Source organism: Thermothielavioides terrestris, chromosome 6 (assembly GCF_000226115.1).
Source record: "Thermothielavioides terrestris NRRL 8126 chromosome 6, complete sequence".
Classification (NCBI taxonomy): Eukaryota; Fungi; Ascomycota; class Sordariomycetes; order Sordariales; family Chaetomiaceae; genus Thermothielavioides; species Thermothielavioides terrestris.
This window is the reverse complement of record NC_016462.1, coordinates 704,814-730,314: the sequence shown is the minus strand read 5'-3', so window position 1 is coordinate 730,314 and position 25,501 is coordinate 704,814. Positions and strand designations below refer to the sequence as shown.

Here is a 25,501-nt window from a genome sequence, read left to right as displayed (position 1 = left end):
AGGGACATAGGGCGAAAGGGACTAGGGCAATATTGTATTTAGTAGGAGTCGAACTATAGCTACTTCGTAAAGAGGGGCTAGACTATAGTGAACTTAAAATATAGTCGACAAGACGGTTGTTGGTATTAACAACGGTTGTAATAACGTTGACTAGATAGCGTATTTCACGTTGGTAGGCTTCTTTATTACTTATTAGGCGATAAGTCAAGTAGGTAGCTAGCTAAGTAGAGGCGTCTAGGGAGGAAGTAGGTAGATTGTAGGGCACTAGGGCTCTATAGCAGCTTAGTATAGTAGAGAAGGCAACTAAGGTCTAAGGGACGATATAAGTCGAGGTCTACTCGGTAGTAGATAAGGGAAGTAGTGTTGGCTAAGTAGAGATATAGTACACCTATATATTGTTAAAAGTAGTTCAGAAAGACTGAGCTAGCTTCTAGAATTCGTGTTTAAAGACTACGTAGTAGGTAGGCTATAAGCTCGTCTTCTTCTAGGCGAAGATCTCGATAGCCTAGTCTATATTATATACTTTAAGAATTTTCTTTAGATTAGACTAAAGGCGGAAGTTTATTATCTATAACGTAGAGTCCTACTTATATATTATATAGGCTTTACGATATTCTTTATAGGATTTACTATAGCTAGGGGTATATTCGACCTTAGTACTACTAAGGAGGCGAGTAATATATTGTATATAGAACTCTCCTTTGTTAGAAAGCAGTTCGTTTTCCTTGTTATTGGAGTCTCCCTTGATAACGAACCTACTAATCGATAGCTTATTATTCTTTTAGCGATTGTTTTAGTTCTATAACATTGTAGTTAAGAAGCGACTTAAGTCTATAATAGGATTATCCCGGAGGTACTTACGTTGTGGTCTTCGTTATTATCGCCGCTAGGATAGTGGCCTATACCCCTACCTCTAAGAGCGATAGTAGCGACTAACATTTTAGCGATCCTATATATAAATACGATAAACGAGTTTTAGGAACTATATCGCTATTAAGGCGGAGGACGAAAAGACTTTGGCCAAAGCTAAGGTGGAAATAAATAGTGTGCTCGAGGATATAGACAGATATATAGAGAGAATATAGGAGGAGGGGAACGTATACGAGGCGAGATAGGGGGATGTTATTGGTATACGAAAAGGGAAGAAACTAGATCGTAAAAAGGGAGGGGGATATATACGTTGAGTATAGGAGGGAAACGCGAGGAAGTTGGGTTATATAAGAAGAAGGGCTTTTAATAGCAACGAGTAAGGTCAAATCGTATACAATCAATAGGTATACCCAATATAGCGTAGTTGCTCTATATAAATATATAAGGAGAGGAGGGGGCTAATCAGCAGCTTACTAGGGCGATATAAACAAACAACTCGAGCCTAGGCAGTAGGACGGCCACAAATGGTAAGACCTTAGCAGGCAACTACCCTGAACTCGACTACGCCGATGCTCGATACAGCGTCGTATATACCCTATCTCGACCGCCTAGCGGGGCGGGGGGGGTATATTACAGACTAGGCTATACCTAGGCTAGGTATATAGGGGCTATACCTAGGATCCACGGTGGCCCTAGGGCGGACCTATAGCGGGCCCGCCTCGCGCCTGGAATAACGTCGGCCCGAACCTACTCCGCGAGCCCCTGAAAACTCTGTACACGAGGACCGTAGCCTATACTTCTCCTTTTCCTTTCCTTAAGGTAGTTGAATAGAACATCGTGCGCTTATCTGCAGACGCCATAAGGCCAGTACGTTACAAGTATCCCGCTATAGACTAGCTTGCTTTATATAGTTAGCTATAAAACGATATACTACGTAGCTAGCAATAAAACAATATAGTATTCGTAGCCTATTAGCGCCTTTAGTCTCCCTTAATATATAAATGCTATTTAGTTAAATAGCAAATTTGATTACTAGCGTTAAATTGCTAATGCTATACCTATAGTAAGCTCTTTAGTCCTAGAATATATACCTATCGAACTCGACCTCGATCTAGCTACTTAGTAGGTACTGCCCTAGCTCCTCCCTATCCCTAAGCCTCTGATCCTACAATTATTATAATTAAATAGTATTCCTAGTCTTGCTCTAGCCTCTGCCTAGCTACTTAGTAGCTCTGTATTGTCCTTTAAGGAAGATAGTTCCTTAGAAGAGGTTTCTAGACGTAGGTATAGGCATCTATCCCTAATTCGCCTATCTAAACTAGAGGCTAGGGCGCTAAATAGCGGCCTTATAATTCCTAATAATATTGTAGAGATCTAGGAACGCTAGTTCAAAGAGGGCTAGTTTACCCTCCTATATATAGTTTAGTAAGCCGAATAGCGCTAGGTATCGTATTTCTATAGCTAGAGAGACGCCCTAAGGTAGCGGTAAAAGAAGACTATATTCTAGTGCCTCCTTTAGAAGACGCTATAAAAGACGAAAGGGCAAGGCCAATGCAACAAGGCATTATAGAATATAGAGCTATACCGCTATACTCTCTACTAGGTTCTATATAAAGATAGTATCGTTGATATCGACATTCGCTATAGCTATAACCACTTAATAGAAGCTATTAAGATAGTTAAACGCCTATACACTATTCTAGAGTATATCGCCTACCTTCTCTCCTCTAGATATAGCGACAGTGTAGTAGAATACTAGTTGTATAGCTATACTGAAACCCCTAAGGCTAGGGCACGCCTTTACTTTGTAGGTAGCTAGTATATTATAATAAGGGAGATTGCTAATCTTCGTAGGTCTTTTAAGCTCGGTAAACGTAACAATCGAAAGATATAGTCCTATAAAGTTCTTAAGGAGCTAGAATTTATAGAAGCCGTTGCCTAGCTACTGTCCTATATTGATCAGTACAAGTATAAGGCGCTAACTGTCCTTAGCAAGAACTCCTCTACGTTAGTCTTTGTATATAAAGAGCTATTGGATATACTTAAGAAGTATAGTCAACTGTCGATTATAGATGCTATTTATAAGATTATCTATAGCGATTGGCATCTATTTACAATTATAGTTTAGGACTTCAACGGCTATTAGCTCTCTTCTATTTACTTCTTTATAGAGAGGTAGACTGCTAATAGTATCGTAGTATACTTAGGTATATTGCTAGAGTAGTATAGGGGAGTAGCTAATAGAGGCTAGCTTTTAAAATATATAATTATCGACGACTCTATAGCCAAACAACTTACTATCTAGGAGGCATTTAGCTACAATGAGTATAGCCTTCTATATATACAACATCTCCTTTGTATAAAGTATTGCTAAAAGACTTTGAAGCGCTAGATTGGTACTAACAAAGAGTGCCTTGGCTATATAGCGGCTACTCTTCTAAGCCGTTGTTCGGAAAAAGGCTATATAGAGTCTGTTAAGGCTGCTATTGCTTACGCTAGTACCGATAGGCTTAAACAGTATTTGAAGAACAATTGGCTAAATAATACTTGACTATAGGTATATTAGGTACAAGACGTGACCCCCTTGCTCTACTAGATTACTATAACAAATATAGTTGAAGGATAGTACTCGAAGGTTAAGAACGCTAAGCCTATACTAAAGTAGTAGATGCCTAGCACCTTCTCTTTTACTAGTTTGATTATCTACCTTGATCACTATATATAAGACTACTAAAACAAGGTAATATAGGCTAAGTTTAGGAGTCTTAATTATATACTTCTAGCTATATATATAGAGCGGTTTAATAGCTAAGGCTTTAACAGGCTACCTAAGTGGGCTTAAGTACTAATCGTGTATAAGCTGTTGATAGTATATAAGCAGTTCAATGCTAATAAGCCTCTCGACTTCAATAGCGTTTTTATACTAGATTAGTTCCCTAGTCTATAGTACAACGATAGATAGTGGCGAAGCGGTGTAGTAGCTGTCTAGCTACTACAACTAATTGCCTAAGGTGCTACCGACATTGCTACTAAGGTCTCTACACTTAGGTAGGCTACTCTAGACGAACGCTATAACCTAGACTACTACAACGTAGTCAACTAGGTGGATCAAGTAGCTTAGCTCTTATAGGATACTCTAATTCCAGAGCTAGTTGGCATCCCTCGCTATAGGTGTATATAGTTTAGGAGCTGGTTGCTCCCCTGCTCGTATATTTGGTATTATCACTTGTTAACGAACTTGTTGTAGCTAAAGCACTTTAAGTAGTTGGTTAGTATCTTAGAAGCGAAGGGGTTTAGGATATACTATAGCGTCGTTCTATAGCCGGTAGATCTTACTAGCTTAGATAAGGTCTCTGTTATATAGTACCTATTCCTATAGGTCTAGGAGCTAATATAGTTGCTATAAACTACGATATATAGGATCTAGGATAACGTATAGACAATATATAGCTTATAAAAGGATCTCGACCGTATTTTAGGGAAGCTATTGGGCAAGGTTTAGGAGGATCTATAATAGGTTTAAAGGTTAGATATTCCTTCGTTTATATCTTAGTAATAAGTAGTAATATATAGTTCTCTAGTTGAGTACTAGCTAGCCACTAGACTGTACTACCTTACGTCCTTATTGCTATTTCCAACTTTAAGGAACTTTGTAATAACTGATAGCTAGAAGTTAAAGGATTAGTAGCTAGCTAGCTACTAGACTATAAGCGAGTTACTTAGTTTCTAGCCGATTAGCGTATTTAGAAAGGAGTTTCTATAATGCTAAGATATAGTAAGTGTTACTAGTGGTCTAAGTCTTAGCCCTAGGACGAACTTTATAGAGTTGATCGAAGTTTCTAAAAGTAGGCTTAATACTATATAAAATCGTAGATAAATAGAAATTTCATTCTAACCCCTAAGCTTAGCTTTATAAAGAAACTAGAGAAGGAATATAAATATAGAGGAGGTACTAGCTAGCTACTATTCTACTACTGGTTAGGATACTTTATAGTTAAATAATTCTAAAAAATAAACAATGTTTACTCTATACAATTGATATTGAAACCTTCGATTCTTTAAGAACTATATAGGTACGTAGGCTACAGCTTTTTCTACTACCTTAAAGCCTTTTGCCTACTTCTTCTTCCTTTCTTTCTTCTAACCTCGTAGCTATAGCCATTGCCGCCTACCTACCTACCTATACTACTGTTGTATAAATTGATTTAAAGCTATTTCTATCGTTGCTATCGCTAGGAAGCTAATTAGCTATATTATAGCTTTAATCTATACTTTTTATATACTCTATAAGTCGGTTAAGTCGAAAAATCGGTCGAAATCGCGGTAGTAGCGGTAGTATTACAATTGGCAATAGCTAATTGAGTTATATAGCAACTTCAAATACAACGATATAGAGCTATATAAGGAGAACAACCCCCCTACTACTATTAACAACGACGCTCCTACTACTAGTGAGTAGCTAGCTCCCACCGCCCCCCCGGCCTTCGCCGCTAACCCTCCTACTGCCTTTGACTAGTAGTAGTAGCGCCTTTGGCCCCGCTTTGTACGCCCTATACGCTCTACGCCTACTACTACTACTACTACTACTACTACTACTATTAACGAGGGCGCTACTAGCAAGTAGCTAGCTCCTACCGCCCCCCCTACCCTAGCCGCCGCCCCTCCCGCTGCCCTTAGCCAGTAGTAGTAGCGCTTTTACGCCTACTCTATATATTTTACGCCTACTACTACTACTAATATTAGCACTAGTAGCAAGGACGCTACTAATAAGTAGCTAGCCCCCCCCACCTCTCTAGCCCTTGCCGCCCCTAGCCAATAGTAGTAGCGCTCCTATATATACCCTATGCCTACTACTACCACTAATACTAGTACTAGTAGCAAGAACATTGTTAGTAAGTAGCTAGCCCCCCCTACTCCCCTTGCCCCCCCTGCTCTAGTCGCCCCCTCTACTGCCCCTACTACCTTCGCTAACAAAGACAAGTCTAAGCTAGTTATACCTAACAACCTTTAGAAGCGCCTAGCTAGGTCCTTAGGTACAAAGTCTTTAGTAAAGAGTGCTATTTAGGTATTAGTTAATAGCTAGTTAACGTTAGGTAGATAAAGAAGAAGAAGAAGGAGGAGCCTAACTATAGTGAGGTGTAGGCGGTACTATATATAGTCTACGTTATATATATCTATAATAGGGATATATAGGCCTACTACTTCTAAGAGAGTAAGTATAGTATTATATTTTTTAATATATTAGATTTATATTCGCTAACTAGTATATAGATCTAGGTAATATATACTAGGAGTATACTAAGTAGGGCTATACTAAGTCCTACGTTTTTATAAGTAATATTAACTAACGAACAACTACTAGTCTAGTACTAATAAGCTACTAGTAGCTACCCTCTATAATTTAACTAAAGATTGTTAAATAGTATAAGTAAGTCCTTAAAGTCAATAAGGACAAGCCCCTACCTATCGACCTTAAGGTATAGGGTAGGCGTTTAGTTATAACTATTTATAAGCTATATAGCTCTATAGCTACCTTATATTTATACCTAACTAACTAGTATTAAAAGGTATAATATATAAAGAGACTACTATTGCCTTGCCCCTAGCTAGCGCCAATATATCTACGTCTAGCGCTTCTACTATCTCTATAGCTTACCTCTTGCTCACTAGGGCTAAGCCCTAGTAGAGCATTAAGGAGAGAGTCGCTCTAGCGGCGGAGCACTAGGCTATAATTACCAAGTAGCTAGCTACCGCTATTAAGAAGTTAGCTTAGCTAGCTCGAAATACCTTAGAAGAGGCTAAGCGATATACTAAAGCCCTAACCTAGATATATAAGTACCTTATAAATATTAAGTAGAATATTATAAATATATTATACCTTTACTTTATAGCTAGCTAGTAGCTAATTAGTATAGTATAAGGAAATTTAGAGTAGAAAGGGTAGTAAGGATAAGGGTAAGGATAAAGGTAAAGTAGATATTTAAGTTCAATTCTTTTATTTTAATACGTTTCTACTACTACCTAGTAGCTAGCTAGGCTCTGCCTAGGTCAAATATAGTCTTATACTTCCCTAGCCCAGCTATAGCCTCTATATATAACCTATTCTTATATAGTAAGATGGCGGTAGCTCTAAGGTAGGTTATATCACCTACTACGTGGACTTAACTAATATAGCGTAGATACGGCGATGACCTGCAGCTAGCCAATAGCGGTAAGCGCGCTGCTACCTACCCTTAAGCGCGTAGTACCCCGGAATATGCGCGAGGGCCCCTGCCGGTACTGCTATAGTACTTCGAGTTGTGGTGGGGGGGTGGAGTTGACAGGGGTGGGAAATTAGTCTTGGCGGGACCTCTATAACCATGACCGTCATGGCGCCCCACTGCGGGAACGCGGGGACGTTTTGCACTAGCCAGTCTCATTGGTGGGCACCCAAGCACAGCCCACTCACTGTCAATACGATGGATATGAATGGCGCTCACACGTTAACAAATATCAAGTCAGCTTTCTGCCTCTCACACCTTGGCAGGGCGAGGCACAGCTTCGGCGGCGTGACTGCGCCGACAGGAAGAAAATGTCTCTGTAAAAACAAAAAAAAAGGAAAAAAATAATAATGGAAAAATAAGCCTCCAATTTGCTGACCATCCCAATCATGGGGCAAAGTTCCTTACGCTGTTGCTCGCGCCTTCCCGATCCGGATACCGGCACCTTCGTTGGGGCTGTGCTCGGTTTGGCGAGTTGCCGTTGCCGCTGTCTTCCGTTCTTGCCGTGTGCTGTCCAGATATTGCCGTGTTGCGGCCCGACGCTGAATCAACTTGAGCCTCCCCCTTGCGGACACCGGTGACATGAATGAATCTGATGACGGGCAGCGACACTGTTGTACAGCATCCTCCTGTGTACGGAACCGTTGGTGGACAATACAGTAGTTGCCCCGATTTGGGAGGCTCGATCAGGGTCTCAATCCCGGTCCTTGCCCGTCTCCAGGGAGATGTTCTGCTACGAGGTGACATCGGGGGAAGGGGGGGAAGAGACACGCGACAGCAAGCTCGGCCGCGACAAAGGACCTTTGCACCCCTGATGATGGGATCTGACGGACAGGACCACCGACGATCTGCCTCCCCGGGGATAACCGGGAACGCCCAATGCCAATTGCCGCGGTTTGGCGATTCCAAATCCTTCCTTTCAAAATCTGGTGGCTGAGTCTAGGACGGAACCATTGAGGTGCTGCCGACCGGCAAGGTCAACTATCAGGCAGACTTCGTTCCCGCGCCGAGCCTCCATACTTGGTATCTCCCGTGTAAAGCCGGTCTCGACGCTACACGAGCGACGTTTCCAAACACAGCCCGAATATGCCATACCAATGGCCCCCGAAGGTTGGCCAAGCCTTCTGAGTATGACCTTCTCCTAACATCAGGCTCCCCTTGGAAAATCGCTCACTGCCAAAGATGTGAGATGGTCTGCCTTACCCCAGTGTTAGATGCGAGTCGGCCCAGGCGAGGAGGCGCCCGAGATGGAGGAGGCGGGGAGTTTTGTCGTGGTCATGGGAGCACAGCCCCTGAGCTGCTGGTCCGTTTCAGGGGTACGTCTTCCTAGGGGCCCGTTTGCCCTCATGAGCTTTCCCAGGAGCGTTGTACACCCAGGTACTGTACATACATACCCAACTCACCCGTTACATAGCATGATCATTCGCCGAAGGTCTGGGTACTGACGGACGTTGCAGAGTTCATGTTCCACCGTGAGACAGCTTCCGGTTTACAAACCTCACCCTGCCCGCGGATTCCCTCTTGCCTGGCATGTGCTAGATGATTGTCACAGCGCGTTGTAGCCGACGGCGGCAACGACGTTTGAAATTGCTGGACGCAGCCCTTGACGGTCGAAGCTCTGCACAGAAGATGCAGTCGCCCATGCAAGCAAAAATGCGCCGAGTCCAAGGATACGTAGAGGCTTCAGGTGGCAGCTTACACTATTCAAACCGTACAACTACCGGTCGTCAGTCGTTACGATGACCCAGGCTATGCGCCATCAAACAGTTGCAAGGTCTTGGTCGCCTTTCCGGGCTTCGAGAGCGCATTCCGGGAACGAGTCCGAGTGTCTGCCCAGCATCTCCATCCTGCCAACTCATATCCCACCAAGTGTAGCTACCCAGAACAAATTTGACATATCCCACAGTACGCCCAGGTCAATCTCCCACACCAACTCCCCTCCCACATCCGGAACGAACCGCGCCCTCACCACAACGCCTGTCCAACCCTCCCACCGTGCCCACCCCTCAACCACTCCCAAACCTTCAAACCCGCCCTCTTCCCCACCTCCACAAGCCACAGCACAAGCCAAACCACCGCGCGCCCCAGCCCGCCCACAACACTTTTCACCAACCGCAGCGCGCCTGCCCCAACCCACCGCACGCCGGCTAACAATGCAGCCCCGATCTCGGCGCGGTACGCCCAGCCCGCCCACAGGCCGCCGCAGTACAAGCACACGACGATGGCGTATAGCAAGAGCTTGCGAGGGAACGGGAGGAGCGGTCCGACGCGGCCTGAGGGAAGACCGCTGCCGTCCGGCCAGAGGGTGGCGCCGGCGCGGTAGCGAGCTGTGGGTTGCGAGTAGTGGAAGCGCGGCAGCGGCGTGGCGTCGTGCTGGCTTTGACGGGACGGGTAATGGTAGGGTCGGAGGGCGGGCGTGGTGGTGGTGCGGAGGAAGTCATCCCGCGTGAGGTGAGGCAGTGGCGGCGGTGGTGCTGCTCTCGCTACGGGGATGGTGCCGTAGGAGATTGGTGGTGCCGGGCCGAGGCGCTCGGCCGGCGGGTAGGATCGGAGGGCGGGGGTGGTGTAGGGGGAAGTATCCCGCAGGATGGGAGACAGTGGTGGTGTTGGTGCTTTCGCGACGGCCATGGTGCCGTGCGAGACTGGTGGTTCCAGGCCGAGGCGCTCGGCCGGCGGGAGCTCGGCCAGGAGGGGGCCGGGCTCGCGGACGGTCGCGGGAAGGTAGGTGTCAAATCTGGCGTGGCGGGCTAGCGCGAGGTAGGACTCGCGGGTCAGGATGTACTGTTCAGCGGCGGCGGGGCCGTGGCCGACGTAGGGTCGGATGATGCGGAGGGGGACGGTATGCTTCTTGCGCGTGTTGACGTACGACTTCTTGCTTAGCTCGGCGCCGTCCGCAAGGTGAAGAACAGTCTCTACGTCTGGGTTGCTGGCTGGGTGGATGGGCAAGTACGCTCTCCTCAGCGCGGCATCACGATCGCGGGGGAATCTGTCGCGGATATCCGTTTCATCGAAGGAGGTCACCTGCGTAGTTGCAAGGCCGTGTAAGTTGACTGTTTAGCTGATAAAGTCCACGACATCGTCGCAGTGACAAGACACCCACAATCAAAACCACGACATAATCATCTGGAGGTGACGCTTGCGGGGACAGAATCACCACTGGGTGGTCGTAGCAGCCCTCGGGGAGCTCGGCGTGCGTCTCTAGGCCATCTCGTGGTGGTAGCCACATGATTAGTCCCCCGAGGTGAGTCTCACTCCGAGTGAACACCGGCTTGGGAGGGCCCCGGATTGCTTGGGGGCCATCGTGGTGTGCAGCTCGGCTAGGCATCGCGAAGACAATGCGAGTTGTTTGACATCCGTGTCGGCCCGTAAGATAGGCACAGAAGGATCAGGTATATTGAACTATTGATTCCAAGGAGCAATCGAGCTGGAGAGCTTGCAATGTGTTGGCCGCCTTTCTCCAGCCGTTCGGGCAAACGATGCCTGACGTTGAATCAGGCTTCGGGAGGCCGGATGTCGGCCTGCAAGCCAAACCGCGATCGTCGGCTTGTGTTGCGGCTACGAATCCTGGGAAAGCCAATCAAACCTGCATCGTGACGCAGCGAATCATGCTCAGGGCACGCAGCTTTGCACCCAACAGCATCACAACAGGGCGGCTAGTTGCAGACACCGCCACAGAGCAGCAGACACGCAGTGCTGCGACGCGAGGAGCTACCGTTGGACGAGATATTTTATTTTGGGAAGAGCAGGTCGAAGAACACCAGAGTTTAGCGTCATGCTCAATGCAGCTGTGCGTGACCAAAGGAGCAAAATCAAGGAAATTGAGGCATGTGGCGGTGGAGGATGAAGACGAGTGCCCTATGTTTTTACCAGAAGTTCTTAAGACCGTCTCATCTTTTGGGACCGTCGATACCAAATCAAGGACTCCCTCGCTTCCAGAGATGAGCCGTTATTGCACATAGAGTTATCTTGTTCCACGTAGATCTGCCGCCACAAGACAGCGCAGGAATGGTTTGCGCATAATCAATAGACTAAAGCAACCAAGGATAGACTCCCGAGCGTTCCCCAGTCGTTTACACGGCGAATGTACGAAAGTACCTAGTAGTACATGAAACCAGTTCTAGACGAACACATGGACATGGCCCGGGACGTAGTTGTCATTCTGCCGACGAAGTGGAGATGTGTGATCAATGTGCACTCTAGCGATTTGCAAATAGTGAGAGAAAGCTGTTCGAGCCGTGGGCGTAGAGACTGAGTTGGAATCAAGTTCTGTGGATGAGTAACGCCAGGCAGCCTTGAAACGCTGAGCAAATAACCTCTCTTTCATGCCTCAAGACTCCGACGGTATCTTCATGTCTTAACGGCAAAGATACTATACGAGCCTGTGGACATCAGTTAGCATGTGGTCAGATACGCAGACCTGACACAAAGAAAACATCTCACTTACCAACAAACTCATTCAAGTCAACCTTCAAATCAGTTTCCCCATTGCCCACATTCGCCGGCGCACCACAGCATTTCCCAGCCGGGGAGGCAGCAGCAGCCGCCGCACCAGTCGGGGCGCAGCATTTCCCCTTTTTCTCCCCATCCTCTCTCGTCTCCCAATACACGTTCAAATCGGCCCCCGTGTCTACAATCATGACGTCTGATTACAACCGTCCACCATCAGCAACCCCAGACATAAGAAGACCACTCCGGGTAGAGAGGAAAAGACGCAACTCACCTCGAAACCCAGCCTCCTCCAACCACCGCTCGTACTCAACCACCTGGCTCGCCCCGGCCACGCACCCGACATACAGCGCCATGTCGGCCCGCAGCGCGTCCGGCAGCGGCCGCCTGGCCAGGATGTCGGACACGGCGACGCGGCCGCCGGGCCGGAGCAGGCGGTGCATCTCGCGGAACACGGCCGGCTTGTCGGCGGGCGGGACCAGGTTGATGACGCAGTTCGAGATGATGCAGTCTGCCGTGTCCGGGGGCAGCGGGACGGCGGTGATGTTGGCTTTGAGGAAGGTTATGTTTGCTGGTAGGTTGGGGTGCTGGGTGTTGAGGATGTGGTTGGCCCGGGCTAGCATGTCCTAGAGTTGGGGGGTGTTTAGTAAAGGTAAGTGGGGGGTTACTGTCTCGAAGGAGTGTAAAGGGAGGGGAAAGGGATAATCATACGTCGTTCATGTCGATGCCGATAGCTCGGCCGGACGGGCCGACTTTAGGGGCTGCGAGGAATATGTCGAAGCCGGCGCCGCTGCCAAAATCGAGCACTGTTTCGCCCTGTCTGGAGTGTTAGTTACGGCCGGGCGGACGGGTGCAGAGGGTGGTTGACGAATGTGATCTCATTACCTCCTTCAGACTGGCGAGGGCTAGCGGGTTGCCGCAGCTCAGGCCGAGGTTGGCATCCTTGGGGATGCTGGCGAGCTCCTCGGCGCTGTAGCCAAAGGACTTGGCTACCGTCTCGCCGTACTTGACGCTAGTGCCGCGGGAGGCCGAGCTGTAGTGCTCGCGGACCTGGTCGTAAATCTTGGACGAGTCCATGATTGAACAGTGGATTATGTAGATTGCCAGGGCGGGGGGCAGAGACGGTGTTGCACTTGGTTAGGAAGTGGCTGAAGACAATGTCTTCCAGAGGAGCTGATATGTGGGATCTGGTCACATATTTATCTTGACCGCTCATGGTCTGTAAGTGTGCAGAATGGTTTCCGTGTACTGCCTTCGCTGGTTTCACTTACACGAGATAGTCCAAGTTCTGTCATCGGTTACTTGCCTAATCAGGCTATGAAGGGATCCATCATCTCCGCAAAAGCGGCGACGAGCCAGAAAAGGAAATTTATTGGTTAGTCACCAACTTTTTCCCTCTTTTGCCTTGTCCAACGCATCACCAGGATACACACTTCGGGGCCCACGCGCAGGATAGACACCCCTGATACTCTCTCGTTCTTAATTCAAGGCGCTTTGAATTACAACATGGAAGCCGAAAGCTACCGCAGCCGAGTACACAAATTCTCGAGCAAACCGCCCGGCCACAAGGCCGCTCGGCAACGCGCGAACCAGCGGCGGCACCGGGCAAGAGTGAAAGGCAGGATTGCCGAACTCGAATCGGCCCTTTCAAATGCTGAAGCCAGGCTTGCGGATGCCCTGCGGAGAATCGGGAGCCTGACCGCCGAGGTCCGGCGACTGCAGCATGCTCTCGACTCGAGGGCATCCCAGAGACCGGTTGTTGAATCGACGACTGACACGACCCGCGGCATTGCGACCAACATTGAGATCAAGCGCATCACTCCACCAGAACCTTCTGGACCTGCTGAGAGCTCCGCTGTCGTCCCCAACCCCTGCATCACGCCTCGGGAAGCATTCGAACCGCCCGAACAGGCCTTCCTAAGCCCGGCCAGCCCCCTCGCTCAGGACAAGCCCAGCACCGACGAGCCCACTCCAGTGGAGACGCATGGAGATGCCGTGCAAGTCTCTGATTTTGAAGACCCAAATAACGATTATCCCCTCCTGCCGCCGCCGCGCGCGGGCGAGTCGACAATGCCATGCCGCGACGCCTACGAGATCATCACGGAACGAAGCGCGCCGGGATTCGACCTTGCCGCTGCGACCGAGTGGCTGAAGCCTGGTTTTCGGAGGGCTGTTGTGCCGGGCGCTGGGTGCCGTGTCCAAACTCACCTCTTGTTTGCCTTGGTTGACCGGATCACTTCGAATTGGGGATGCATTTGAGCGAGGCCACAACGTCCCGCTATGTTCGTTCTATGGGCTAGGGACAAATACACTGATATGGTCATTCGACATGTCCCGCGCAGCAAGAGCTGAAGCACGGCCATGGCGAGAAGTCTTGATCCGGCCTTGCATTTCTTTAATGGCGCCTCTCGAGGGATGATTACATGATCGAGAGGGGCTAAAGTGGTAAAGGTGAAGCTAGGCATTCGTGGGAGCGCCGAACAGTGAAACTGGCATGAATAGTGTGTACTGTACAGTGACCCTCCCCGGGAACAGAAGACTCCACTCCTATATGCTCCCACCTGTAGGACGCCCAATCTAGGTAGCGTTGTATCCCATCCTTTACCTATAGTAGCCGGGGCGAACAATGAGAGTACCTTGCGGCAAGACAGGAAGAAGAGACTAGGAATCCACACACGCAAAAGCTGTCAGCGCAGCGAGCACGGCGCCGATCGCAGCGCCGACGACGATGCCGGCCTGCGCGGCGGAGTCTAGGACGTTGCAGTGTTCCATCACGGCGCCAGTCTCCATGTGGTCTATTGATTATTCGTGCAATTGGCTGCCAAGGTTTGGTCAGGGCGATGGGAACTCAACGAAACAGAAGAGACAGTCTCCATTCAAACCCTTGTGTTTCGTTCTTGGCGGTCTAGCTCGTTTACCTTCACGATCACACTGCCGGGTTCACACTAGTCTCAATCACCAACAGCTCTCTCCTTGGGCAACTGCCGCTTACTTGGACCACCTTGGCAGGGACAGAAAGCTGCCGGCGTTCATACGGATGACCAACTCCAATTCGCGGTGAATACCTGTCCTCACCGGGGATCTCCATGACGGTATCAATCCGCCTCTGGAGCGTCCATCCGTTCGAGTGCTTGTGTACGATGCAGCAGGGCCGAGCAGAGCGATAACGTCTTAATTTTGATCGAAGAAATCAAGACAAACCAGGCATTCGCATGACCTGAGCTGAGAAGTCAGCTCAAGAGAAACCCTGCTCTGGCGTTGCGCTCCGACAGCCAATAGTTTTTGATAGTTACGTAGCAGCCCTGCCAAGCCCCACCTCAAACCCAATTGCAGGACCCCACTATCAACGTCGACCCTTCCCAAGCTCTCAAATAAACCCCACACGATTCGACATTCAACACCAACACCGCCCACAGCCCACCGCCGCCGTCATGTCGCACCCCCGCGTAGAAGAGGTCTCCGACAGCGACGTCGACATGTCGGACCCCTCCGAGGCCGACATCGACGACTTCGTCGAGTCCGATATCCTGCGCCGCGTCGACGCCAGCACGAAGAAGCCCGCCGCCGCCGCCCCGTCCTCCCATCAGCAGCAGCAGCCGCCACGACCCGCGCCCGCAGGGCGCCGCGCAGCAGCAGCAGCAGCACCCGCCCCGCAGATCCACATGCAGACGACGACAGACGAGAAGGCGTACCGGCACTACCAGTGCCTGTACCCGGTGTACTTCGACGCGACGCGGACGCGGGCGGAGGGGCGGCGGGTGCCGCTGGCGCTGGCGGTGCGCAACCCGCTGGCGATCGACATCGTGCAGGCGTGCGCGAGCCTGCGCCTGCCCACCGTGCTGGAGGCCGGCAAGCTGCACCCCAAGGACTGGGCCAACCCGGGCCGGGTCAAGGTCGACCTGCGCGCGCAGCAGCAGCAGCAACACCCACACCTACCTACTACACAACCACCATTCCCTCCATCAAAAACAATCAAAAACAAACACCACCTCTACCTGCTCGTAGCCCAGCACCTGCGCGCACACCCAACAACGGACAGCTCCCCGGCGCTGCGCATGCGCGTAGGCGGCGCGCCGCCGCCGCCAGCCGCCATGGCGGACACGAGCAAGCCGTGGCCGCGGCCGGCGGTGCCGCGCGGGTGGAAGATGGGCGAGCTGCTGCCGTACTACAGCCCCGCGATGACGGGCGGCGGGGTGAGCGAGAACTTCCTCAAGGACATGATGAAGGAGCTGCAGCAGCAGGGTGGAGGTGTCGGCGGCGGCGGGATGCCGGATATGGCGAGTTTGTTGGCTGCCGCCGGCGGGGGTAGCGGTGCCGGCGCCGGTGCTGGGGCGGGAGGGGGGAAGAAGGATAAGAAGGGGAAGGGGAAGTAGGGGAGGATCATCACGAGCATGAATTGGTTGTGGCTTGATAGTGTGTAGAAACGGAGCCGCATGGAATGAAAAGGTTCGCCATCGACCGGCCCGGGAAGAGAACCATCCGCTTATCGAACGTGCTACGTGCCAGATCCGGGGAACTCATAATGCAGGCACCATGCCAAGGAACCATCTTGTGAAAAAGCCAAGCATTCTCCAGTCCGTCTAACAAAAGCCGCAGCCGTTTCGGCTGGATGGGTATCCAGAACCCTCTGACCAAACTCCTCTCGCAATGCAAATAATGATACAGAATCTTTCAGGCCATGCCCTTGGCCGGACTCCTCGTGCAATCAACAAAGAGCCATCTCTCAGGCCGTGTCCCCGCCAAACTCCGTCAAGAATGGGTAAAAATGCCTTCTGGCATGCCCGTGCCATGCTCCTGAACAAAACGCCTCATGCGATGCACCCATGACAGAACCTCCCTTTTCCCGAGCCCAAACAACGCCCTAGACGCCGCCAGTGCTTTCTCACATGAACAAAAACCTCCCCTGCAACGCCTCCCACTCCTTGGAATCCACAATCTCCACCTGCCTACCCGTGATAGGGCTAGGCTTTCCCTCCATCCCCGGCAGCCTGATCTGCAACTTCGCCCCAACGGGCCTCATGACATTTTTCTTCGGGCTCTGTTTACCTGCCGCAGCGGGAGACGCGGGCACCGACCCCCAGCCCTTCTTAAGGGCGGCCTCTTGCCAGCTCTTCCAAGTGGCGAAATCTTCTTTTTGCTGTGCCGCATGATACTGCGGCGTGCTTTTTGCCGGCTTCCACGCGATCTTATCCTCGGGCAGCCTCGCCAAGTCGTAGATCTTAGCATGGCTCGACAGGTTGACCAGCTCCCTAAGCACAGCCTTGTTCTCGGAACCAGCAATTGCCCTGCGCTGCTCGCCCGGCCGGATATTCTTAGTGAGGGGCTCGGCGAGCCAGTCGTGGTCGCGCTGCTCCACCAGTCTGGCGCGGCGGTTATCCTCGCGCAGGTAGCGGAGCGCAGCCTCGAGGCCGTTGATCATCGTCTTAAGATTGTCCATCTCGCGCGCCGTGGCGACCGCCCGCTCTTGGTTCTCTCTGGCCCCTGCCGCTTCCGCCCCGCTGCCGGCGACCACCCGGCTGGTGCTGGCGACCTGCTTCCACTTGTCGCGGTCGAGCTCGAGCGCCTTGAGTTCGCGGTCTTGCTTGGAGATGCTCTCCGATAGGGTGGCGATCTCCTCCTTGTCCGCCGCGATTTGAGCCTCGAGCTCCGAGATCCGTGCTGCCTTCGCCTTGGCGTCACGCATCCGGGACTCGAGCGTCTCAATCTTGACCTGGGCTGTGCTCAGGTCTTCGTCACGGATGGCGATGGTGCGGCGGGCGTTGCTGTACTCCTCCTTGAGACGGCGAACCTCGGCCTCGGCCTCGATCGGCACCTTCTTGAGCTCCTTAAGCTCCTGGCTGCGCAAGGTCCAAGGGGCAGGGCCGCGCTCGAATTCTTGCGTCTGGCTGAGGTCTGTGCTCAGTGCCGCTAGGTCCGAGATCTGCGACGTGACGGCGCGCAGTTTGCTGAGGTACGTCGAGAACAGGTCGGCCTCGCTGTGGTTGAACGCGGTCATGGCTGTGTTCTGGATGCACGACTGCACCTCGGCATAAGTGTATGGTGCGGTTCTGCCCTCCTCATTGAGGAGCCGATGAAGATCCAAGCCGATCTTGCGCGCCATGTCGGCGAGCTCCGCTGTCGCAGCTTCGCACTCCACAAACGCCTCCAGGGACTCGGGCAGGAGAGAGAGGGACCTGGAATTGAGATCCTCCAGCGCGCGGGCCGTCTTTCCGGCGATGACCTTGGTGCTGCGAGTCTGGGTGACAACGCTGTCGGTCTTGTTTGAGAAGTGCTGGCTGAGCTCCTCCTCGTCCTCGGTCGAGGGGACGACCCGCTGGACCATGGCCTTCGCGGTGGTGAAGGCGACGGCGGCAGACTCCAAGTAACTCTGCATCAGTAGAGCGCGCATGTGAATGTCGTCGGCGAAGCTCTGTAGGTCGGGGCAGATGTGCACCTCGCCAAGGTGCGTCATGAGGGCAATGGTCCGCTGCAGCTCGACCGCGCATTGCTTCTCCTTCAACTCGTCGCGTCTCAGGCCGTCGATCCAGCCGTTCATGGCCCTCTCGGCAGGCTCGAGCTCGTACAGCGCACCCTGATACTGGGCGAACTGCTCAAGCGAGCAGTGGCTGATGGCATTCACGAAGCGGTCGCACATGCAGGAAACCCAGGTCAGTTTGTCGGCGACATCGCAGCCCTCGAACACCTCGTCTTCGTGACCAGGGTGTGGCTGGCTGTTGACGCGCTCCTTGATGAAGCCGTTGAGCAGATTGGCCTTGAAAGCCAGGCGCTTGAATCGCAGGAGGGCGAGGACCGAGTCCTTGTCGGTCTGATAGCTGTCCGGCAGGAACAGCGTGACGATCTCCAGGTGCTGCTCGGCCTCCTGCGCCTCCATACGGCGCAGTTCGAGGTCGATGGTCTTGGCCTGGGCCTTGGCGGCGGAGATCTGCAGCTTCATGTTGAGCTCGAGCATGGCGCGCGACCGGCTGTTCAGCTGCTCCGACTCATTCTCGGTGACGGCCTGAGAAGCACGCATGTCCGCCAGGTCGCTCTGCAGGCTAGTAACCAGCTCACGGAACCTCGACAGCGTGTACTCCATGTCCTCCATGGCTGCCTTATGCTTGGCCGCCTGGCGGGCTTGCTCGGCGATGACGGCGTCCCTCTGGCTGATATCCTCCTGCATCTCTTTCTCGTACTGGACATGGTTGATTTCCAGCTCATCGTGGATCTCTTTCAGGGCTTCAAGGTCGGCAATGGCCGCCTTGAGCTCCTTGATCTCTTCGGATTGGTTCATGTTTTGTTCACTGAGATTCTCGATAATCTCCTCGGCTCCCAGAGCGTTGTTCAGCTGCTCGCGGAGATCCTCGATGGCAGACTCTTTCTGCGTCAGGTCCTCTTTGCAGGCGGTGAGCTCCTCTTTGACGGCGTCAAACTCGCGCAGATCATCCTCGAGACCCTTGATCTGGGCCTTCAACTCCTCTTCCTGCTCACGGGAGATGTCCCGAAGCCTGATCAACGCCTCGCGGAGCCGTTCATTATTCTTCTCCATCTGCAGCCATCCGACACTGGCCCTATCCTCGGATGACATGCCTTTGGTGAGTTCAGCGTTCTCCTCCCGGAGAACCTCCACTTCGAGCTCCAACTCCTCGTGCTTCAACTTGAGGGCGTCGAGCTCAGCCTTGTGGACCTCGGCCATCTCCTCGGCCATCTCGCGGTCGAGGGTGGCAAGCTCCAGGGCGGCCTCATGCTCGGCCTGCATCTCCTCGACATTGCACAGGCGTGTCTCAGCCTCCTTGAGCTGCCGTCTCAGGTCGGCAAGCTCCTGCTGCTGTGGTTGGTATTTGATTTGCAAAGTTTGGATAATCCTCTCAAACTTGTCGCGCTCGCTCTTGATCTGGTCGAGCGTGTTAAGCTTCTCGCGATCCTCGATCCGCTTCTTCTCAAGGACGCGGATCTTCGCCTTGAGATCTTCGATCTCTTTGTTGGCGGCCGCAGTATTGGCTGCTGACCTGGATGTGGTCGTGGCGGTTGCGCCGGCCGGCTTGGTGGCGGCGGGCGGTGTAGGGGAGTTAGCTGAGCCGGTGAGCTTCTCCAATGCCAGGGTCCTCTGCTGGGCCGGGCTGATCGATTTGGGTGAAAGGATTTCATCGTCACTGCTCTTCTGCGTGGAGACGGTGCTCCCGCTGCCGCGTTTGCCGATGGCCGGAACCGGGCCGGAGGAGGCGAGTCGGGCCGTGGGCAAGCGGGCAACTCCCGGTTTGGCAGCTGCGGGCAGCCGACCGCTCAGAGTGCGCGCAGGGGCACCAGTTGGCTTGGGTGCCACAGCGGCGGTAGAGGCCTGGCGGGCCCTGGGGGCTGGCAGGGGCGGCGGAGCAGCGGAGGACTTGGCAGGCGCGACGGAGGGGCGTGGACGAGCTCCGAGGGCAGGCCTGGCGTTGGCAGGAGTGGCGGTACGCGACCCGGCAGCGCTTGAAGGCGCTGTGGCCAGCTGTTTGGTTGGGGACCTGGTAGGGGACTGGCAAGACGCGTCAGCAGACCATCACGACGCGTCAAGATAGGGATGACGCGTCTTACGCGTGCGATGCTCGAAGAGCGCGATGGCCTGGGGGCTGGCGTCGGGCTGGGAGCATTCAGGCTCTTGCGTTTGGCAAGAGCGGCGTCGTTGGCATTCGGACCGCGCGAAGAAGCTGCTGCGAACATGCCGCTGGGACGCGTAACCTTCTTGGAAGCCGCGGGCTTGGGCTGGGCAACCACGGTGATGGTGGAAGGCCTCACGAACATGCCGAAGCCCATCTTGCAGTCGAAGTAGCGCTCGCCTTGGACGCTTCCGTCGTTCTTTCCAGAGCCATCGTCGAGCTCAATTCCGACCCAGTCACCCGGGGCAAATGCGGTCTGGCCGACAAAGCGGATGGTGCCAGAGCGATTGTCGCTGAGGCGGATCTTCTGGCCGACAGCCAGATCCGAGATGGACGTCATCGTGTCATACTCCAATGGACGCTTGTTTTGTTTGTGGGTGTTTCGTGATGGATTGATCGATTGATTGCAATTGGACGCAACTGAATGCAGATTGCGGAAGCAATGTACAACGCTGTTCTCGCAATGGAAGCTGGCAGCAGAAAGCTGAAGCCGTGAAGTTGTGTTGCGTTGTGCTTGCTCTGTGGTGGAAGCGAGAAGGAAAGGAGAGCAGGAGCTGGGCAGTCTGGTGTTGCTTTCGCCTTGGGCTTCCCCCACGCCAAGTTCGATCAGCCAGCTTAGTCACCCGTGCAGGGGTTCGCGACCCTTGATTCATGACGCGCATCCAGATCGGGCCATGGCTCCGAACAACTCAACTCTTCTCAACTCAACCCAATCCAATCCAACGCAATTCAACGCAATCTGACCCACAGAGCTCGCACCTTCCCCGACTGGGGCTGAACCTCTCTAGGACACACAATCACCAGCCAGGGTACCTTACTTAAGTGCTCGACTGTCCAACATCACAATGCTTATCCCTTCCTCCATGAGGGCAGCACCTCGTGTAAGGAGGCAGGATCACGAAGTAGTAACCTGTACTCCTTCGCAGTAGCTGCATTTATTAGTCCTGCCTGCTCAGTGGGGTTCTGGCCCAAACATCTGCCAGCAGAATTACCTAGATCCCCGCTATTGGAAACGGTCGAGGCTACCGTCTTCCCTTGTAAAAACGGTCCATCGGAGCACTCGAAGATCAGGTATGCCCTTTCTACCATGGATGACGGATGCTCGGGTCTTCTGCAAAGTCAGCCTTGTTCGGGTCTTCCTTCTTAAATAGGTCTCGAGCAGTTTGAAACAGTTTTGTTTACCATAGCGCCTGTGCTCGCTCTGATCCGTGTCTGTGTGAGGAATTCAAAGGGCGTCGCTGCGCCGCACCAGGGGAACAAGTCGAAAACGATATGATCAACGCGCTGCGTGGCCTATCGCGTCCGAGCCAGCATCACATCTCGACCCGCCACTCGACAGCCGCCAGAGATGGCTCAAGAGGCACCACAATCACAAGGCACAGGGGGATCTCGCAGAAAAGGAACATAGATTAGGTATGCTTTGTCGCCGCCCGTCCTGCACCTGATCCTCCTGCCCTGCAACGAGTGACCCGTCACATCGCTGCTCGCTGAGACTGTAAAACGGTACGTTGCTGGGGGTAACAGAAACACTAGCCAGAGAATTCCGCTCCCACTCGGCCAAGAAAACAACAGCTGTCCGGCTCCAGCTCAATGGGGCCGACGATGTTAAACGTATCCGGTACGACAAGAATATCCCGGCGGTTCGGGTGCGCGTGGCAGAAGGCGTGCTTCTTGATGCCCTCGACACACAAAACACAGCGGCCTGTCTCTCCCCCCAGTCCCAGACTCGGAAGGGCGGAATCCCGTCAACAACAGGCTGGGCCATCGTATTCCGTCAGAGCTTCTGCAGCTGCGCGAGCCCTTCGGACCGCACTTGCTCAAAGACGCATTTGACGGCGGCCTGGAGGCGGAAACTCATCCACATATCTCAGATCTACGCCAGTGCCGACAACGGCGGCGTCCACACGAACCCAGTCCTTCTCCGTCCAAAATTCCAGGAACTCGAGGGCCGGGATGGTATGTATGGTTGGCCATTAATCATCGAAGCACTGCGGCTTGATTGCACAAGCGGCCTGCTGCAAAGGCGCCATATTAGGACAGTCTATCTTCCCTTCATGGCTAACCTATCTGCCAATCTACAGCCATTACGGCCCAAACCGAGCCCGGCAGCACCCCTGCTTTCTCGTCCGACCATCGTCCATCGCACGCACTCCAATCTCAAAGCGATGAGAAATTCAAGAAATAACAAGCTCAAAGGTTCTCAAAGCCTTCGCCCCTCAAGAGGCTGGTCATCAACAAAGTCGAGCTGCAGCTGTAGCCCCGTGGCGAAGACGCCGCAGTCCCGGCACCGGACCTGGCGGAATGTATTGACCTGCTCCAGCCGTCTCGTCTCCCACTTTTCCCACACGGCCCGCGGGGCACGGTAGAGCTCAAAATACGCGAAATCGGCGCCCTTGCCGTCGTCAAAGCCGCGGGTTCCAGCGAGGGGAGGTGTGGATCGCCGTCGGGAATGTCGTCGCCCTAGATCAGACCGAGGCAAGTCAGGGGGGATATCGACTCGAGGATGCCTCTGGTCCTCATGTGTGCGGTTAGCGGCTTGGAAGGGTAGCTGTCAAGGTTGCCTTTATACTTGGAAAGTGTTGCTGGTGCTCAGGTCAGAGTATGGATGCAATGCTTTGTCCTTGGAACCCTCATATAATGCGGCCGCAGAAGAGCGGCGCCCTAGCTACCTTCCTCAAATGGGAGTTAGTTACTCGTGGTGCCAACAATTCATGTAACCTGGTGTTGGTTGGCCGCGCGGATAGCACATGTGCCTTGCATCACCACCACCAGCACCACTTATCGGCTCAAGGTCCTTCTGTACCGGTTGGACATCCAACCGCATACCACATCCAACGACACGGCGCTCTTGCTCTTGCCTTATCTGATGGATATTTGGTGCGCCGCTCTCTCGCAGGCCGGGTTTGTTGCTTTCTTCTCGATCCTTTTGGGTCGGGTGGGATCCCCCTCGCGCTGCCGTTCCAGTTCCGTCTGCCACTTTTGCTACATAAACCCGCCAATCTCGTTCCCCCTCTTGCTCTCATTCAAGTCCTTCCGGCCTTCCAAGTGAGGCGGGAATCCGCTTATGCTGCCATTTCAATAGCGTTCGACTCGTCTTTCTCCCTGTCAACACGTCCGCACTGCTCAACAACTCCGCGTTTGAGAACCCCTGAAAATGGCCCCGCACCAGAAATCCGCTGAAGCATCGAAAGAGGCGATTATTCGTGATATCTTAGCGAGCCGGTTCGGGCGTGATGTTAGCAGCCCCACTCCCTCCAGCGAACAAGGCAAGATGCTTAAGACTAACAGCGAAGCAAGGTCTCAAAGGTCTCGCTCGATCCCCGGTCCAACAACACCAAAGTGTACGTCGTGTCGCTGCGGCCGTCCACGGGCGAAAATGCGGACGGCAGTTCAAAGCCGGCCCTCCAGCCGGCCACCGAGCCACTGCCCCTGAGCGCCACCAAAGTTGTCGTCCGGTTCCCGGACCCCAGGGCCAATCTGAACGACGCCGTGCGCGTGGAAAACGAGGTGGCCGCCATGGTCCTCGCTCACGACGCGCTCAAGCCGCTGGGGAGGTCCATCGTTCCGGCCGTGTACGGCTGGAGCTCCGCTGCTGCCGGCGGGACGGGCTGGGTGCTGATGGAGTGTATGCCTGGCACTCGTCTTGACCTTGCGGGATTCAAGAAGCTCGGCCGTGATGCGAAGAAGGCCGTCTTGGGTGAGATAGCTCGGGTTTTGCGTCTGCTGCAGCAGTACAAGCTTCCTGCTTCGGTGGAGGGATATGGAGGCCTGGGGTTCGCCGAGGACGGGACCATTGCGGTCGGCCCAACGGCCATCTACGGCGCTACGAAGCGCTGCGAGACCTATCATGAGCTGTACACCGAGTGCGTTTCCTCCCCGCTGTTTGTCATTGTCAACTCATCATCAAAAGCAGCGGTTGCTTATTCATTACGTGGGAACGATACAGGTATCTTCAGACGCAGCTTGCCTTCATGGATCAGTGAGACATCGTGCAGGGCTGGAAAGACTCAGACCTGCGGACGCGGATTGATGAGTTTGTTGAGAGAGGGTTCAAGCCGTTACTTGAGCGGTCCGCGGACCTGAAGCCACGGCAGACGCTTGTCCATGGAGATTTTGGTGAGCTACCCGCAAACCAACAACACGGCAACAGCCCCATCCGACTGTGTGCAATGTTCTTGATTGTTGGCGAACTGAAACTCCCTCAACAGATCTACATAATCTCCCTTTTGACCCCGCCACAAATCAGATCACGGCGTTGCTGGACTGGGACTTCAGCCGTAGGTGAAGCCCGAGTCATCCATGACTCTTCCCCCCCTTCCCGAGATGTAATCGGGGCACAAGCTCACAGAATCTCGGAGTAATTTAGACATTGCCTCCGCCGCGGACGAGTTCTTCTACTCCTTCGGCAGCATCGGCGGCCTCGTCGAGCCTCCCACCCCAGACCCAGACCACCCGGTCGGCCGCCGTCGGCGCGGCCTGCTGCACGGGCTTGAGAAGATAGAGCGCCGGGCCGAAGACGCGGTCAACTGGGACGTGGTGTTCTGGCTTGACGAGGCTTTTGCGGCGGCGGGCGTGCGGCGGCCCATCGACATGATGCCTGCCATTGAGCAGTTGTCGGCGCTGTACTGGTTCATCCAGAACGTCAGCCCCGGCGCTTTTTTCCTTCCGCGCTTTTGGGCCAAGCATTCGGCCGAGAGGCTTGCTCAGATGAGGGCGCACTTTGGGGAAAGCGTGGGGAACATGCTGAGTGGTTGGGGTTTCTGAAGCAATCAAGATCCCAAGATACCGCTGTCCCTTCTTTTTCTTTGAGTAGCTGTCTTGTTCAGTGGATCTCTTAGTTGAATCATATGGCCGTTGATGTAGGCGGGTACGCCGACGGCGAAGTTCTTCGGTACTAGTACGACCTGACTCTCTCGACATTGCCGCCGATGCTGCCAGATGGGATTCAAACTGAAGCACGGAATGGGTTCAATGGCCTTGTAGCATATGCCGATATAGAAATATATGCAGTAATGCCAGCTGAACCACAGTTCTCGTCCTTTTATAGTCGTTCCTGATTTCATCTCCCTGGCCCTGGATTCACTGCGAAAACAGTCCGCAGCCAAGCCTCGATGCCGAGGAGCTGCCTTCTCAGGTAGCTTTTGTTCTGTGATTATGCGCATTGTTAAGAGTAATGGTGGCCGCCCAGTACGCGAGTGAAAGAGGAGCACGGCGTTCAGGATAGGCAGTAGAGGCTCTGTTACTATCAGGCGCCCGGTTGGCGGTTTCACCCCTTACCCATCCAGGGCCGGGGGGATCAGCCATTCAGGGCGA

At 53.0% G+C, this 25,501-nt stretch overlaps 6 protein-coding genes across 6 annotated transcripts; 3 read left to right on the top strand and 3 right to left on the bottom strand.

Annotated features, from left to right (window-relative positions):
• Positions 1-8,676: 8,676 nt before the first annotated feature.
• Positions 8,677-10,356, bottom strand: THITE_116488 (uncharacterized protein; the record flags this gene model as incomplete). The annotated part of the gene is made up of 3 exons (XM_003657436.1): positions 8,677-8,748; positions 9,267-10,151; positions 10,231-10,356. 3 exons carry the CDS (start codon positions 10,354-10,356, stop codon positions 8,677-8,679), a joined length of 1,083 nt encoding a protein of 360 aa, XP_003657484.1.
• A 1,121-nt stretch (positions 10,357-11,477) lies between these two features.
• Positions 11,478-12,653, bottom strand: THITE_2132530 (uncharacterized protein; the record flags this gene model as incomplete). The annotated part of the gene is made up of 5 exons (XM_003657435.1): positions 11,478-11,509; positions 11,575-11,772; positions 11,851-12,202; positions 12,288-12,392; positions 12,462-12,653. 5 exons carry the CDS (start codon positions 12,651-12,653, stop codon positions 11,478-11,480), a joined length of 879 nt encoding a protein of 292 aa, XP_003657483.1.
• A 343-nt stretch (positions 12,654-12,996) lies between these two features.
• THITE_2123248 (uncharacterized protein) lies at positions 12,997-13,911 on the top strand. Its single transcript, XM_003657434.1, has one exon. The coding sequence runs from the start codon at positions 13,083-13,085 to the stop codon at positions 13,833-13,835; it is 753 nt and encodes a 250-aa protein (XP_003657482.1). The 5' UTR covers positions 12,997-13,082; the 3' UTR covers positions 13,836-13,911.
• Positions 13,912-14,906: 995 nt separating this feature from the next.
• On the top strand, positions 14,907-16,054 carry THITE_2123245 (uncharacterized protein). Its single transcript, XM_003657433.1, has one exon. It carries the CDS (start codon positions 15,008-15,010, stop codon positions 15,947-15,949), a length of 942 nt encoding a protein of 313 aa, XP_003657481.1. The 5' UTR covers positions 14,907-15,007; the 3' UTR covers positions 15,950-16,054.
• Positions 16,055-16,430: 376 nt separating this feature from the next.
• Positions 16,431-20,736, bottom strand: THITE_2123244 (uncharacterized protein). Its single transcript, XM_003657432.1, has 2 exons — positions 20,127-20,736; positions 16,431-20,067 (listed from the first exon to the last, which is right to left on the bottom strand). The coding sequence occupies exons 1-2, from the start codon at positions 20,526-20,528 to the stop codon at positions 16,459-16,461; spliced, it is 4,011 nt and encodes a 1,336-aa protein (XP_003657480.1). The 5' UTR covers positions 20,529-20,736; the 3' UTR covers positions 16,431-16,458.
• A 2,857-nt stretch (positions 20,737-23,593) lies between these two features.
• Positions 23,594-24,549, top strand: THITE_2058678 (uncharacterized protein; the record flags this gene model as incomplete). The annotated part of the gene is made up of 2 exons (XM_003657431.1): positions 23,594-24,103; positions 24,184-24,549. Coding segments are annotated over 2 exons (876 nt in total), but the record flags the coding sequence as incomplete, so codon positions are not given.
• Positions 24,550-25,501: the final 952 nt, after the last annotated feature.